General features: G+C 35.9%; 1 protein-coding gene across 3 annotated transcripts in view; it reads right to left on the reverse strand.

Moving 5' to 3' along the window:
- SIPA1L2 (signal induced proliferation associated 1 like 2) overlaps positions 1-13,261 on the reverse strand; it is an 83,972-nt gene that overhangs the window by 42,102 nt on the left and 28,609 nt on the right. For all 3 annotated transcript variants that reach the window (XM_074163477.1, XM_074163470.1, XM_074163462.1), the window contains one exon: positions 9,179-9,453. In XM_074163477.1, the coding sequence (XP_074019578.1) occupies positions 9,179-9,453 (275 nt within the window). The remainder of the gene's footprint in view (positions 1-9,178; positions 9,454-13,261) is intronic.

Genomic DNA, 13,261 nt, shown 5'->3' on the forward strand with positions numbered 1-13,261 from the left:
TCCCCTTCTCTAACCCTCTGAAGTGCCTCCTGGAGGTAACCACTCGATTCCAATGACTCCCTACATCTACTGCAGTGCGAGTGCAAGACAGTGGATAAGATTCAAATGGTCTAAGAGAACTCTGGTCAAAAAGTCAAGACAAAAATTCCATGTTCGGATATCTCAGAAACATATTACTAGTAGTCACACTGCATCAAAAAAGAAAGAGATGTCATTTGACAAATAGTAAATCAGTTTTACTTTAAAATAATTTCATAGCACAACATATGTATGTGATTGCTTATGGCAACCTCAGATAAGGCTGCTGCCCACTTTAGCACTCCTGGCTTAAGATAAGTGGTAATTCTCCAACAGTCCCTTCACAGAGCTGAAGAATTGAAGCTGACAATCCCTTGTTATGAAGGACTCATTGTCCTTCTGATCTTTGTTACTATTCAGTTTTAAACAGAATCTTTGTGTTGGTGAGCTGACAAACAATTTAGAGGCCTCCTAAGAGCCCTACGCCTGCACTGTTGTATGAAAAAGACAAGAGAAATACAGACAGGACGTTGGATCAAAGGAGCTAGTCAGGAAATAAAAGAGGAGAAAACCACTCAAAACAACCAAGGAGTTTGGCTTGTATGATTAGTAAGGCGGTAACAACCCCTGCAGTCTCTGCTGATGGAAACTAGGACACAAGCAGAGCAAGTCACACTTCCAAATCCCAGAGAACAGGAAAACAGCTACATCAAAAGACAACAATTATGGAGAACAAAAGCTATTGGCAAGTAGGAAGAATCACTGGGAAAAATAGATAAATAGGAAAGATTTTTGTGACATTAAAGAGAAACGCCTTCAAAATTCACCATAAGATTGTAGATGAAGAAGAGCTGGAAAACTAACAGTTGGGATGTAAAAGTAGTATTATGCTCCCACTTAAGAAATTAAAATAGCAAGTAACAGAGAGGACAAATGAAGTAGGAGAACAGTACCAAATAGATATCTAAGTCTTTGAGCTATGAAAGGACCGAGTTCAGAATGAAGCCTGACTTTGAAGTAGTCTTTAAGATACTGGAGAGACAAGATTAGGAATAAGACCACACATGAGGACATACAGGAATCAGTCATGAAGAAGTAGTAATTGTATCATGTATAATATCTTTAATCAGTTGAATCTAAAATAAAATGGCAAATATAAAGTTTGGCTCCATATATATGCCATTTAATGACTCACAAATATATCTTTTTAATGAATTGAAAAAAATGTATCTAATTTGATTCAACAAAAAATCTAAATATAACAATTGCAGCAATAAAATATCTTTCTAGTTCAGAAATAGCATCTTTGGAACCCCAAAAGGCTTTAAAAAGAGAAGGATAGGAGATTTAACTAACTACTGCAAAACATGCCCACAGATTGATTATTTATCCCTCCACCAGTCAGATTCAGGGGGCAACTAATTGTTTCAAACTTCAGATTTCCAGGTTATCAAGAGATTTTGAAACATTTTGTTCTTTACTTAAGTAGGACGAACTATGGTATTCTTCAAAGCAACTCCCCATAGCAGCAAAAAGACATTCAATGAGTAACTCCTGCCTTCCTTATTTGAAACAGCATAAAAATGTCAAGCTACAGATGACCATGAAGACATTAATAAATGTTAGCAGTTGCACACAGCATAGCAATCACCTAGACTGATAATATACCGATCTTAAAACCAATTCAGTGAAATGCATTTCAAGAGATGCATTTTAAATTTTGCTATGTGGAACTTCCATCCAATTCTCTTTTACAAAAAAAAAAAAAAAACCAAAAAAACCCATACTTCTGATACAGAAAGATAAAAATTCCTCAAGCATACTCTAAGTGGTTACATCTATATTTTACTTCAATTGATGGACCAAACGAACAATTTGAAGTCCAAGAGCTTCTAAGACCTGAAATTTAGCATTCAAATTGTAATAATAGCCTAAACCCAACTCATAGTCTCTGTACAGCTCTTGTAAGCTGGATTCTAAATAACAGGGTCCATCGATATAAACACTCCAAACATGCTCCAAAGTTCGCATTGCAGTGCCTGTCAGCAACACTATCTGCTAGGTTGAATCATGAATGCAAGTAAGTGACATGAGTGGCACAAAAGTTGTCCGTAAGTCTTTTCTCTGCAGAGCACTATTGTAGGTAACAAGTTAAAGACATTTTAAACTCCTTTCTCCACTTAAGCGGGACATGCACACACCGCATAGTAAAAATCTTCTCAATGATGCCCGGAGATCTTGACAACTGCCAGAATGTTTGCTCACAGGAGTCAGTGGGGAAATTTTAGTAACACTGTGAGGATGAGGCACATCTTCAAATGGAACAGGGAAAAAAATTCAAAGAATGCTGCAGAAGTTTTCTTGTGTACAGGATTTGTTTCATTGATCTATGCTATACCTTTATGTCAGCAACGGATGAAAGAATTAAAAATTAAAAAATAACACTGTATGGACTACAGCAACACTGTAGAGTCCACACAGCAGTAAAAAAAAAAAAAAAAGAGAACTAGAAGTTGCTCCAATTTGGCAAATAATCTGCCAATAGAGATAAAATTCCCTGCTTGATACAACTACACACTGTGATATTATTTCCAAATGATAAACAAATGAGGAAGAATTGAGGGGAAAATGCTTGGTTTATCTTACCAAATACCCAGTAAAGCTGCCCAATAGAGACTAGCTTATTGTATAGAATACTACCCTAATATTATATAGAAAAATATACACACATACAGTGACATTGTTTTTCTGTTCCTTTTTGTTAAAAGGAGAAATTTAAAAGTATATCAAGTATTTTTTTTTTTTTTTTAAGAAAACACAAATTATCCTCAGAGAAAACCAGTAGAATATGTTTCCCAAAGAGAGGTTATGCAGTCTCCACCCCCAGAGTTTTTGAATCCCTGACTGGATAAAGCTCTGAATAACCTGGCTTGACCTCACAGCTGACTCTGTTTTGAGTAGGAGGTTGAAGCAGATAATCCCCTGCAGTCCTTTCCAGCCTGAATTATCCTATGATTCCATGAACCCAAAAAGTTTTCAATGAGATAAAGATCAAATCACTTGCTATTTCCATGGAGATGTTGCACATTCCAACCCAGACATAATAAAAATGGAGCCTAAAAAATGTTTTATATAATAAGTTATATATAACCCTTTATTTAAAGTGAAAAACTTTTGCTGACCCAGAATTGAGTAGGCAATGTATTCATTCAAAATGCCAAAAACATGTGGTTCTCTGAAACTCTTATTTTCGTCTCTCCACAAAGACAATCAGCTTTGCCTGGCACTTTTGGTTTTTTCTGCTTCACTGTAACAACTGTACCCAGAATAAATTTAGGCAATTATAACTAAGTCCTGCTATGAGTTCGTTCATAACTAAATGTAAGAAAAACTCAAAGACTTTTTACTTGGATGAGAAATAAGATAAGCATCAGAGAATTGTTTTCAACTTTATACCTTTTTAGTGTATAGAGTTTATAGTTCCTTTGTTAGACTGTTTCTGGGTGGAGACCATATGTTACATACATTGCCTAGGTTTTCCTTTGTTTTGATGCAAATCAAAATAGAAAAAGATGTTTATACAATAAAGTTTCAGCTTCCCAAGGATTATAGTAACACTTAGCCTTGCTCTGTTAAGCACAATGAATTTAAGGAAAGTTGTTAAAATGCAAATCGTATATACTGACAAAGACCAAGTTTACACATCCTTTTATTTGAAAACTAAGTTGGGAAGAATAAAGCTCAAAAGAATTTATAAAAAGTGACAGAAAAAAAAATATATTTTTTTAAACAATAAAAAAAAATTTTAAACAATGTTTTTTTCTTTGATGCAGAAGAAAACCATAATGTTTTGGTTATTTAGAGAAGAGACAGAGCACATGGTGCGTGATGTATTAAAGACAGGGAAGAGGGAAGCCCATACCCTGTGCCTAAACTCTGTTGCTTGCTGGTGCTGCCACCCTTCCAAAGGCAGGAGTGGCAGCAGAGACTTCACAAGCAGGGAGAGAGACAAAAGGTCTTACTGGGACGTAATTCTTCTCTTGTGAGAAGATTTTAACTCCTCCACAAAGTAAACCCTTCCACTTCCTAAAAACATTTTTCCAAACATTCTATACTCTGCTGGTTATCTGTTACTTAAAAAAAAGCCCTAGAAACACAATTGTCTAATAAGATCACAATTATTTAAGAGGAACAAGCATCAGGAGTAGAAAATACAGAAAGTCATTACACGTATTTTATTTGTAAGAAAGAGTTTGCAATGTTCAAGAGAATAAAACAACCTCAAAAGAAATGCAGTAGTACTTAATAGCAGCCCACAGGCAGTCTCAGCCATAGTTACCAAAATATTTCCATTTTCAAAATTACCTAAAACAGCAAGCAAAATGTCTGTGACTTGTTCAGACCAACGGGTGGAAACTACTGTTGCTACATCTCCTACAGTGATTGTACCTGAGGTCCTGTTTCTCACCCATCCCTGGAAATTTTGCTTAAAGTTTTGTTCATTTTCTAAACTTTCTATAAATTGTTTCTTAAGCAGTTCTTACGTAGTTTCTTTTTGTATATAACGGTAGTTGAACTACCATACCAGACACATAAGTTTCAATGTATCGAGCAAGATTCAAGCAGAATCTACAGTTTAAAATGGATTTAGAAGTACCTGAATTCCTTGATTGGATTTGACTGATTAAGGATATAGTGTCCTTGAGCATTACTGAGACACCACCAGTGAAAGCGAATTAGAATGAACATCATTATTCTCCTGTTAAAACATGTATAATTCTATCTATCTACTGCACTGCAGTACTAGGTAATATTGACAACAGAAGAACAAATCAACAATTCTGAAGGGAAAGACCTAGCATAGAAAAAATATGACACACGGATACTCATTCAGATCTGAATACACTGACCAGCATGTTTGTTCTACTACTGCTTTGTAATTTAAAGAATTTATGTCTTAAATAACAATTTCTTCTTTCTATCTAAATATGAGCCTGGTGCCTTGCAAATAATTATGATTTCTCAATTTGTGCATGATTATTTAATTGCTGAAGCAAACTGAAAACAGCAGGAGCTTTGTCTCAAGTTCATGAATTTTATAGGATAGTAAATGAAAGGCGTTATTCCATGATTGCTAATGCCTTTGCATATACTGCTATAAAGACTATAGGTAGAAGGATCTATATTAAGTAATGGAACACATTTATTTAACAGAATTTTCCTCTGTAATTCCCTAATCACTCTGTAACATTCTTTTGTAAGCACCTTCAACATTTCAAATAACTTATTTTTATGCTGAAGTTTGCAGCAAAACATAAATTCATTGTTAGTAGTTCATTGCTAATATTCTCAGTGTATGCAGACTTACACTTTGTTGGTTTTCTTTCAAAATATAAAGGGCTGGTGGACTGAGGGTGATTTGTGGGTAAGGTAACAGAAAAAAAAAAATCAAGTTAAGAACCTGATTCAAGTTCTCCACTTCAGCTGTTGTTTTTCCAAGGCAGTGGGACTGCTTTGGAAACATCCTTGCACACTTGAAACTCATTTTCATTTGAAGGGTTTAATTCCCAAGATACTCCATGGCACTCGTGTCCAATCTGTGCAAACTCACTTCAGAATTTGATCCCAGCAAGGAACCAGTGCTAATAAGGTACCTAAACAGAAAGTCCTCATTGCTTCGTATTCCTAAAACCCAGCAGACAGGGCTAAGCAGAAACTACTCTTTCAAGCAGGGGAAATCAGCTGATTATCTCAGTAAATGAAAGACAGGCATTAAGAAAATGATACATGGGGATTTTTCATGCAACTATGAATTTGGGGGGGGGACACTAAAATTATATTTATATTCTAGTAAATGTATGTCAATTTTTAATGCAAGCAATTCTTGTAGAAACAAAGATGAATGTATTTTTATATCTATGCACTGGAGACAAAAACTTACTGGCTGAACTTGAGACCCCAGAATATGACATTTAAAGTAATTTTTTTTTCTTTATAAACTATCAATGTCTACCTTGAGAAATAAGGCTGAGACAGAGAGGAAAAAAAACCACAGGCTAACTCTGTAGATGAGTCAAACTTTCAAGATACTTATTTTAGCCTCCAAATCTACTGTTTTACATGCGTCAGACTGAAGCATCATTTCTTAGAAGAAAACCTCTAAAAACAGCTGTGAATGAAAGAAAATTTTTGGAGCATACATATGAAGCTTTGTCCTGCTTTTGAACCATCATTCTTCTAAGTGTGCAGTGTGTGGATCAAGGATTGATGGACCCCCAACTTTGAAGGAAATATCTGTATGTTTGAGTATTATTTGATAATTATTAGAGCTACTTGACAATAAAAAAGTTCTCTCCTGATGAGTTGGCACACCCGCCTTAACCGTTGCTCACAGATAGGTGTTGGAAATCACAAACAGAGACCTGATTCTATCTTACTTAGCCATACATGGATTCTCCAAGGACAGTGACATTTCTTGTCAAACGAAGGTGAAATGGATTCCAGTTCTCCATACACACCTATTTTACATCCAAAACTACTGCCTGCAAATTTCTGGATAAATCTGATACCAAGAGTGCCAGAGAGACACGAACATACTGGAGCAAGTTCAGCAAAGGGCTACAAAGATGATTAAGGGATCAGAACATCTGAAACACAAGGACAGGCTGAGAGCACTGGGATTGTTCAGCCTGAGAAAAAGGCGGCTCAGGGGGGATCTTATCAAGGTGTATAAATACCCAATGGAGTGATGGGGAGAAAAGGTGAGAGAATAAGGCTCTTCAGAGTTGTATCCAGTGAAAGCACAGGAGGCAAGGTGCACAAATGGAATTTCCTGTATTTCAATTTAAGTAAAACATTTGTTACTGTAAGGATGATTGAACACTGGAACCAAAGTTGTGGAGTCTCCATCCTTGGAGATATTCAAAACCCAGTGAACATGTCCCTGAGCAATCTGCTCTAGTTGACTTTGTTTTGAGCAGTGGGGTTGGACTCAACAATCTTCACAGGTCCCTTCCAACCTCAGCTATTCTCTGTTCCTATGATTTTGCACGGTAAGACATTGCACATGGCTAAAACAAGCCATTAAGTAGGAGACAGGGAGATGGATTTGCAGAAGTTTTAACTAGTAAGTAGCTGTGATTAGACTGTCTTGTTTCTCCAAATCTCTGGTAATGTATGTCTGTCTTTCTTCTCACTCACTCATTAATATATTTTACAACAATGACATAGGTCGTGTTTGTCAACTGAAACTCTCAGTCTTGTCACCTGATATCTATATTGCTTTCTGTCTACTCTGTTTAGATTATGAACATTGAGAAAATGCAAGCTCAAAACTCTGGATATCAGATCCTTTTCAAGTTGGGCAATCAAAATCACTAATCATGTTTTGAAGATATAAAGAGGAAAATGAGGAGCTTTCTGTTTCAGTGAAAAGTTTATATTTGAGAAAAAGAGGCATTAACGAAGATTTCTTTTTTGTACTAGAGAGATGAGGCTGAAAAAGAACTTAAACATAAATGCTTTAGTGCTTTTTGTATTTTAGAAATATAGTTTTTTTAAAAAATAATCATTTTCCTTTATAATTAGTCACATAGTTTTAAAACCCCCCAAAATTATAAAGAAGAACAGTTGTTGCAAATTTTTCCCACTTTGGTGGCACTTAATTAAAACTCCTCCTACACATAGTCTGAGTGCCATCTATCACGCTAATCTGAGATTTTAACATTTTATTTCTAAAAATTTATCACAGAAGATATAAACAATTCATACAATATGTATTTTTCCACCAGGGCCCATAAAATACATGGTTTTACCTTCAATATAATAGGATCAGCTCATTAGGCTCATATTCTGTAAACAGCTTGGAAATGTATACCAAACAAGTCAGTAAAAATTCATACCCAGAAGCAGATGGTGAGAATAGCAAAGCTAAGCAAAGAGAGGCTTAATTGCAAATTGTATCCAACTAAGTGAAACGGTGGCATTCTACATTCACAGGCATTTTCTTCTGAAAGGAACTCAACACATCAACATGCAGGTTGAGGCAGGGGAGGGCACTTCTGTGTCATTCATCAGGCCAATGACTACTTGGAGAATTGCCACCAATTAAACAGTATTCGTGTACAGTTGGCACCAACTTCATAGTGTTGCACGCTACGTAAAATTTTATAGCTTGTTGTCTTGCCAAAAGCAACACTTCTAATGTTTTTTCTGTTAAATTAAAAATCAACAAGAGATTTAAAGTTGGCCTTCTACAAGAAGACAAGTAATTCAATTTACTCTGGTACAGTTCTAATTTAGAATGAACCAAACTAACAGTGCTTAGACAAGGTATGTGATAAAGTAATATTATTTTCAAGTTTTAATTTTTCCCTAAACTTCTCTACCTCACAATATTCAAAAAAGGAGAGAAAAGCAAAAATCTTTTTGTCACCAAAAAAGGAGCATGGATAAAACAAAGTTGCATTTCATCCCTGAAAACAATGGCATAGTCACTGTAATAATCTTTACTACAGTCTTTTCCTGGGTGTGTGAGCATTTATTTCATGTTGCAGCAAGATTTCTTTGCTTTAACTGATGATTTCATTGATGTAATTTACTATTTAATATGACTAAATTAGATATCTGTAGAAAGTGAAGAGGACTCTAAAACTTGGTACCATATATTTCCACAACACAGTATTTCACTACTTTTGTTAAAATTTCAACATAAGAAAAAAATAAAACAAATCTCTTGCAATAGTCAGGAGTCAGAGAAATGTCAAAGACAGACAAGGTACAGTTTTCAGAGAAGGATTCCCAATTTTCAAATTTAGTGTTAAAACATAAAATTCTCCCGTGAAAGAAAAGAAGTCACATCAGCTTTCAAAATAGCTCAGTCATGATGCACTAAAGTTTACTTCTTACTCTTTCAAAGCCATATAAAAGTAAATTTCCCATTAAATTTCTTACAAGATCCCACTTTATCTTCTATTACAACCCAACAGTGGCTTTGGGCAAAAGATTGCTTTAAGAGCCTCAATAACAGTATCACCAAACATGAGAGACAATATCCGTTCCCTGAGGGCCTCCAATAAAAGAGCCATCATTTAAGCAGTAGCAGAAAAAACCACCCCAAACAACAGATACAAATGTCACACAGAGAACTGTTGCTCATTACCTTCTAGGTGCTCCATCCTCGTGCGGTTGAATAATCACCACTTTTACTGTCACCGAAGTACGTAAAAGGTCAATCATTTGTTCATGAGTCAAAGTTGCCACAGCCACTTTACAGATCTCAACCAGGCGGCTGCCTTGCCGTAGGCCTGCCTTCCATGCAAAACCAAAGGGCTCCACATCTGCCACTATCCCTTCAAAGTTCACATGGAATCCAAGTTGGCCCAACCCATTCCTCCGAAGGGTCATTTCCGTGGTTTCACATCCTCTGGTCACTATCTAAAGAAGTATCAGATTGTTACACTATTGTCAGGACACTCACTTCTTTGGACACACAAACAGATCTGTTTTCAAACACTATAAAGCCATATATTGCTTGACATTCAGTATCTTTAGTATACTAATACTAACAATTATTTTAACATTTGTGGTTGAGTGAAAGTTTCTGCATTAAAAAAAAACCAAAATATTTCACAATGCTAAAAATCTTACATCCCCAGAGCAAGTAGCTGACCTGTGTCGAGTTCTTTCCCCCTTGCCCAACACTAACACAATGCCATTTATATCTTATTGAAAACTTGACAGCTGCTTTAATTTCAAAACACAAAGTAAGCAAAATGCTGTCCTGTCAGTTACTTCATTCTTGTTGGCTGACTAACTGCAGGTGTGCAGGCTTTTTTCTTCAGTATTAGATAGCATTAAACTTGAGATATAACATGAACCAAATCGAGTGAAATGCTTCAATTCTGGCAGCTTTTCTTCCTCAAGAACTTAGCAATGAAGATAATATTCATTTATTTTGCCTTGTAGTCAAGATTCCTAACTACCATCTCCAGATGTGGACATCACAAAAACAGGGTAAGAGTTTTCCCGTCACTCAGAACTTTAGAAACAAACAAATTACTTTCTTCATATTCAATGAAAAGTAATTATGTCATTATATAGAGTAGCCAAAATCCTTCAAATTCAGCCTTTGCTAAGCAGGCTCATTTCTATACACTATGTAAAAAGTCCTTAACAGTTTTGCCCTGTAAAAAATAATCGTACAATAGCATGCATGCTAGGATACCGCACCAAACTGAGAAGGCCAAATTCTAGTCCACATTACAAAGTAAAGGTTTGAGTTACCCTAACATTCCCTTCTGTCAGTGTCACAAAACCAGTAGTTATTAGTACAGTTCCATTAGTACAATTAGAACAAAAATTTAACCACGGTGAAACAACATTATCAAAAATCTTTGTTCATAATGCATATAATACAAAAATCTCACGGTGCTTTATAATACTCTGCCCTGTAAAGATGCATGTGTTATGATACAGATCAAGGGATCTTCCCAAGGTCACACTGCATTAAGAGCAGTTCCACAAAGGTGTTCATGCTGTTTATGGTTGCTTAGTGCGCATTACAAAGATACACACATTACTCATAGAATCATTTTGGTTGGAAGAGACCTTTAAGATCATCAAGTCCAACCCTTAACATAGCACTGCCAAGTTACCCCTAAACCATGTCCCTCAGCACCACATCTACACGTCTTTTAAATACCTCCAGGGATGGTGACTCAACTTCCCTGGGCAGCCTGTTCCAATGCTTGATTGGAAGAAGAATTTTTTCCTAATATCCAATCTAAATCTCCCCTGGTGAAACTTGAGGCCTTTTCCTCTTGTCTTATTGCTTGTTACCTGGGACAAGACACTGACCGCCACCTCACCACAACCTCCTTTCAGGTAGTTGTGGATAGTGATAAGGTGAGCACTGAGCATGTGGCTGCACATGAACTAAGAGCTGGCTTCTCTGAATGCACTTAACACAGATGAAACTAAAGGACAGAGATACTGTAAGTCCCATGATGAAGGTGAAGAGTTTTAAGTACACAAGATTGTAAGGAAATTATCTACTCAGATTCTTGTCTAAAGATCCATTCAGGGTTTTCGTTTAATCTTGGATCACTCCACCTTTCCCTGTTATCCTGAGGCTCAGAACTACTGCTTTTTCTGTCTTCAAACACAGCCCACAAAGTTAACCTATAGTTTGCTTTTGCTGCTCTTTCTACATTATATCACTAGTTATTCTCCTCCACAAACACAGATATGACTCTTGATTGATAAATCCCAGCTCTTTTTTTAGTCCTGAACTGATTTTTTTGTTTCAAACCAAAATTAGAGTCTCAGCTGTAATTTCACATCTTCGCTTTATCTGAATATTCAGATAAATTTCCTATTCATCTGCATGATTTAAACCCAGGCACTAAAATGTAGATAGTTCTTTGACAATCTCATTTAGTAACTGCAACATTCTACTTGCCGGTTTTAAAAAAAATGCTTTACTAGTGACTGAAAAGGGTTAATCATCTGGTCACTGAAGTTTGATATTACGTCACAGTTTGAGCTTTCATCTGTAGCATCTGCTGGCACATATGGTTGTTGACCTTAGCTGTGTTCTGAGTCACTTAAAAGGGTTTTTAAAGGATGCATATGAAGTGTGGAATCAGAGTTTGAAATACTTTTTAGTGGTTGTAATGGTCACCTCCGAGCTCTTATATCAAAATGTATACAAGGATTGTTTAGACAGCATTCAACATCATAAACCAACTAGGGAATAAAATTAACATGCAGCTTTCAAAAGAGAGGATGAAGCAGGGAAAAAGGAGAAAAAATATGAGGTAAGAAACTGGGATGAAAAAAGCTTTAAAACAAGTAATGACAGCTAGTTCTTTTAAGCAACGTGGAATTTGGATAGGCGGCAGTGAAAGAGAGAAAGCGGCCAGAGTTCATTGGAATAGATAATTGAAGCTAATACTTGGGTTAACTTGGCAGTGACTGATGCTAATTTTTTGAGATTTAAAACCAATGTCATTATTTAACCAAAAATTTGACCACAGAAAAGAGGATGTACTCAATATAAATGAACATTTCGTGTTTTTAATTACTGAATTTTAAAGATCTGTCCTCAGCAACTGGGATATTTCCATGTTTTATAAAAGCAAAGAAGTGAAAAACAGCAAAATAAATTGTCACAGATTACAGTAGAGGTTTTCACTAGAACTCTGAATTTCATTTTCCATCTGTTTAAGTAATTTATATTGTTCATTTAGCAATACTTACTAGGAGTGAACTATGTGTACGCTATTTTTCAGAAGGGAAATATCTGTCTAAGGAAAGTGAAACTGAAGACCTCAATTAAAAGGATAGTTTAACAGTAGCAAGAAAAGTTTAAAGACATTAATCTATTGAAAGTTTAATTGTACTTTGGAAGACAAAGGTTATTATTTAGAGCATGATATTGAGCAATGCTAAACATGACTGCAGAACTACAGAGGCCCTAAAACATCAGCTGCAATCCAACTGCTCCAGTGTGAAAATGGTAAGCACAATGATTTCTTTTTAGTACCAGGACATCTAATATAAACAAAACTGAGACCATCTGGATCAGTTAAATTACGATCAAAGGGCAAAGTGTAACCACATGAAGGAGATGCATCAGCACTTTTACCTTGGAGTTCCTTTCAGTTCATTTGTACTGACTGAAAAAGTTACAGGACAGTTGTGCTAACAGGGTCATAAAGCATCTGAAAAGCTCTCCAGTCAGCTGTAAAAACTGGCATTGATTGGTTTAGTTTACTTCCTGCAGTTGCTCACTACAGAGGAACAAATCAGCAGAATCACTTATACAAATTTTTCTGCTAATCTTCACATGGGTTATTATAAAAGTCCAAGTGATATATTTTACACATTAAGATTTTGTATATTTTTAAATTAAGGTGTATTTCTACCTACAAAGGTGTGATATGAGAACAGGCTACAGCAAGAGAAGACAAAAGCTTAGACTTTGAATCCTGATTTCAACACTGAAACCATCCATGGCCTGGGGCAAGTCTATCAGATTATTAGTATCTAATTCCTCATCCTTGAAAACGGGTTGATAACACTTATCTAATATGTTGTTGTGAGGATTCTTGTTTGTAATGCTCTCTGAAGACTGAAAACACTCCCGAGGTATAAACATAGGACATTTTTAATTGCATCTCAAAGGAGATGTAGACAAGTAGCTCTTCACAAAAAATTTGGAATTCCCTTTTAGAAACTG

The sequence above is a fragment of the Numenius arquata genome, chromosome 2 (genome assembly GCF_964106895.1).
Source record: "Numenius arquata chromosome 2, bNumArq3.hap1.1, whole genome shotgun sequence".
Lineage (NCBI taxonomy): Eukaryota > Metazoa > Chordata > Aves > Charadriiformes > Scolopacidae > Numenius > Numenius arquata.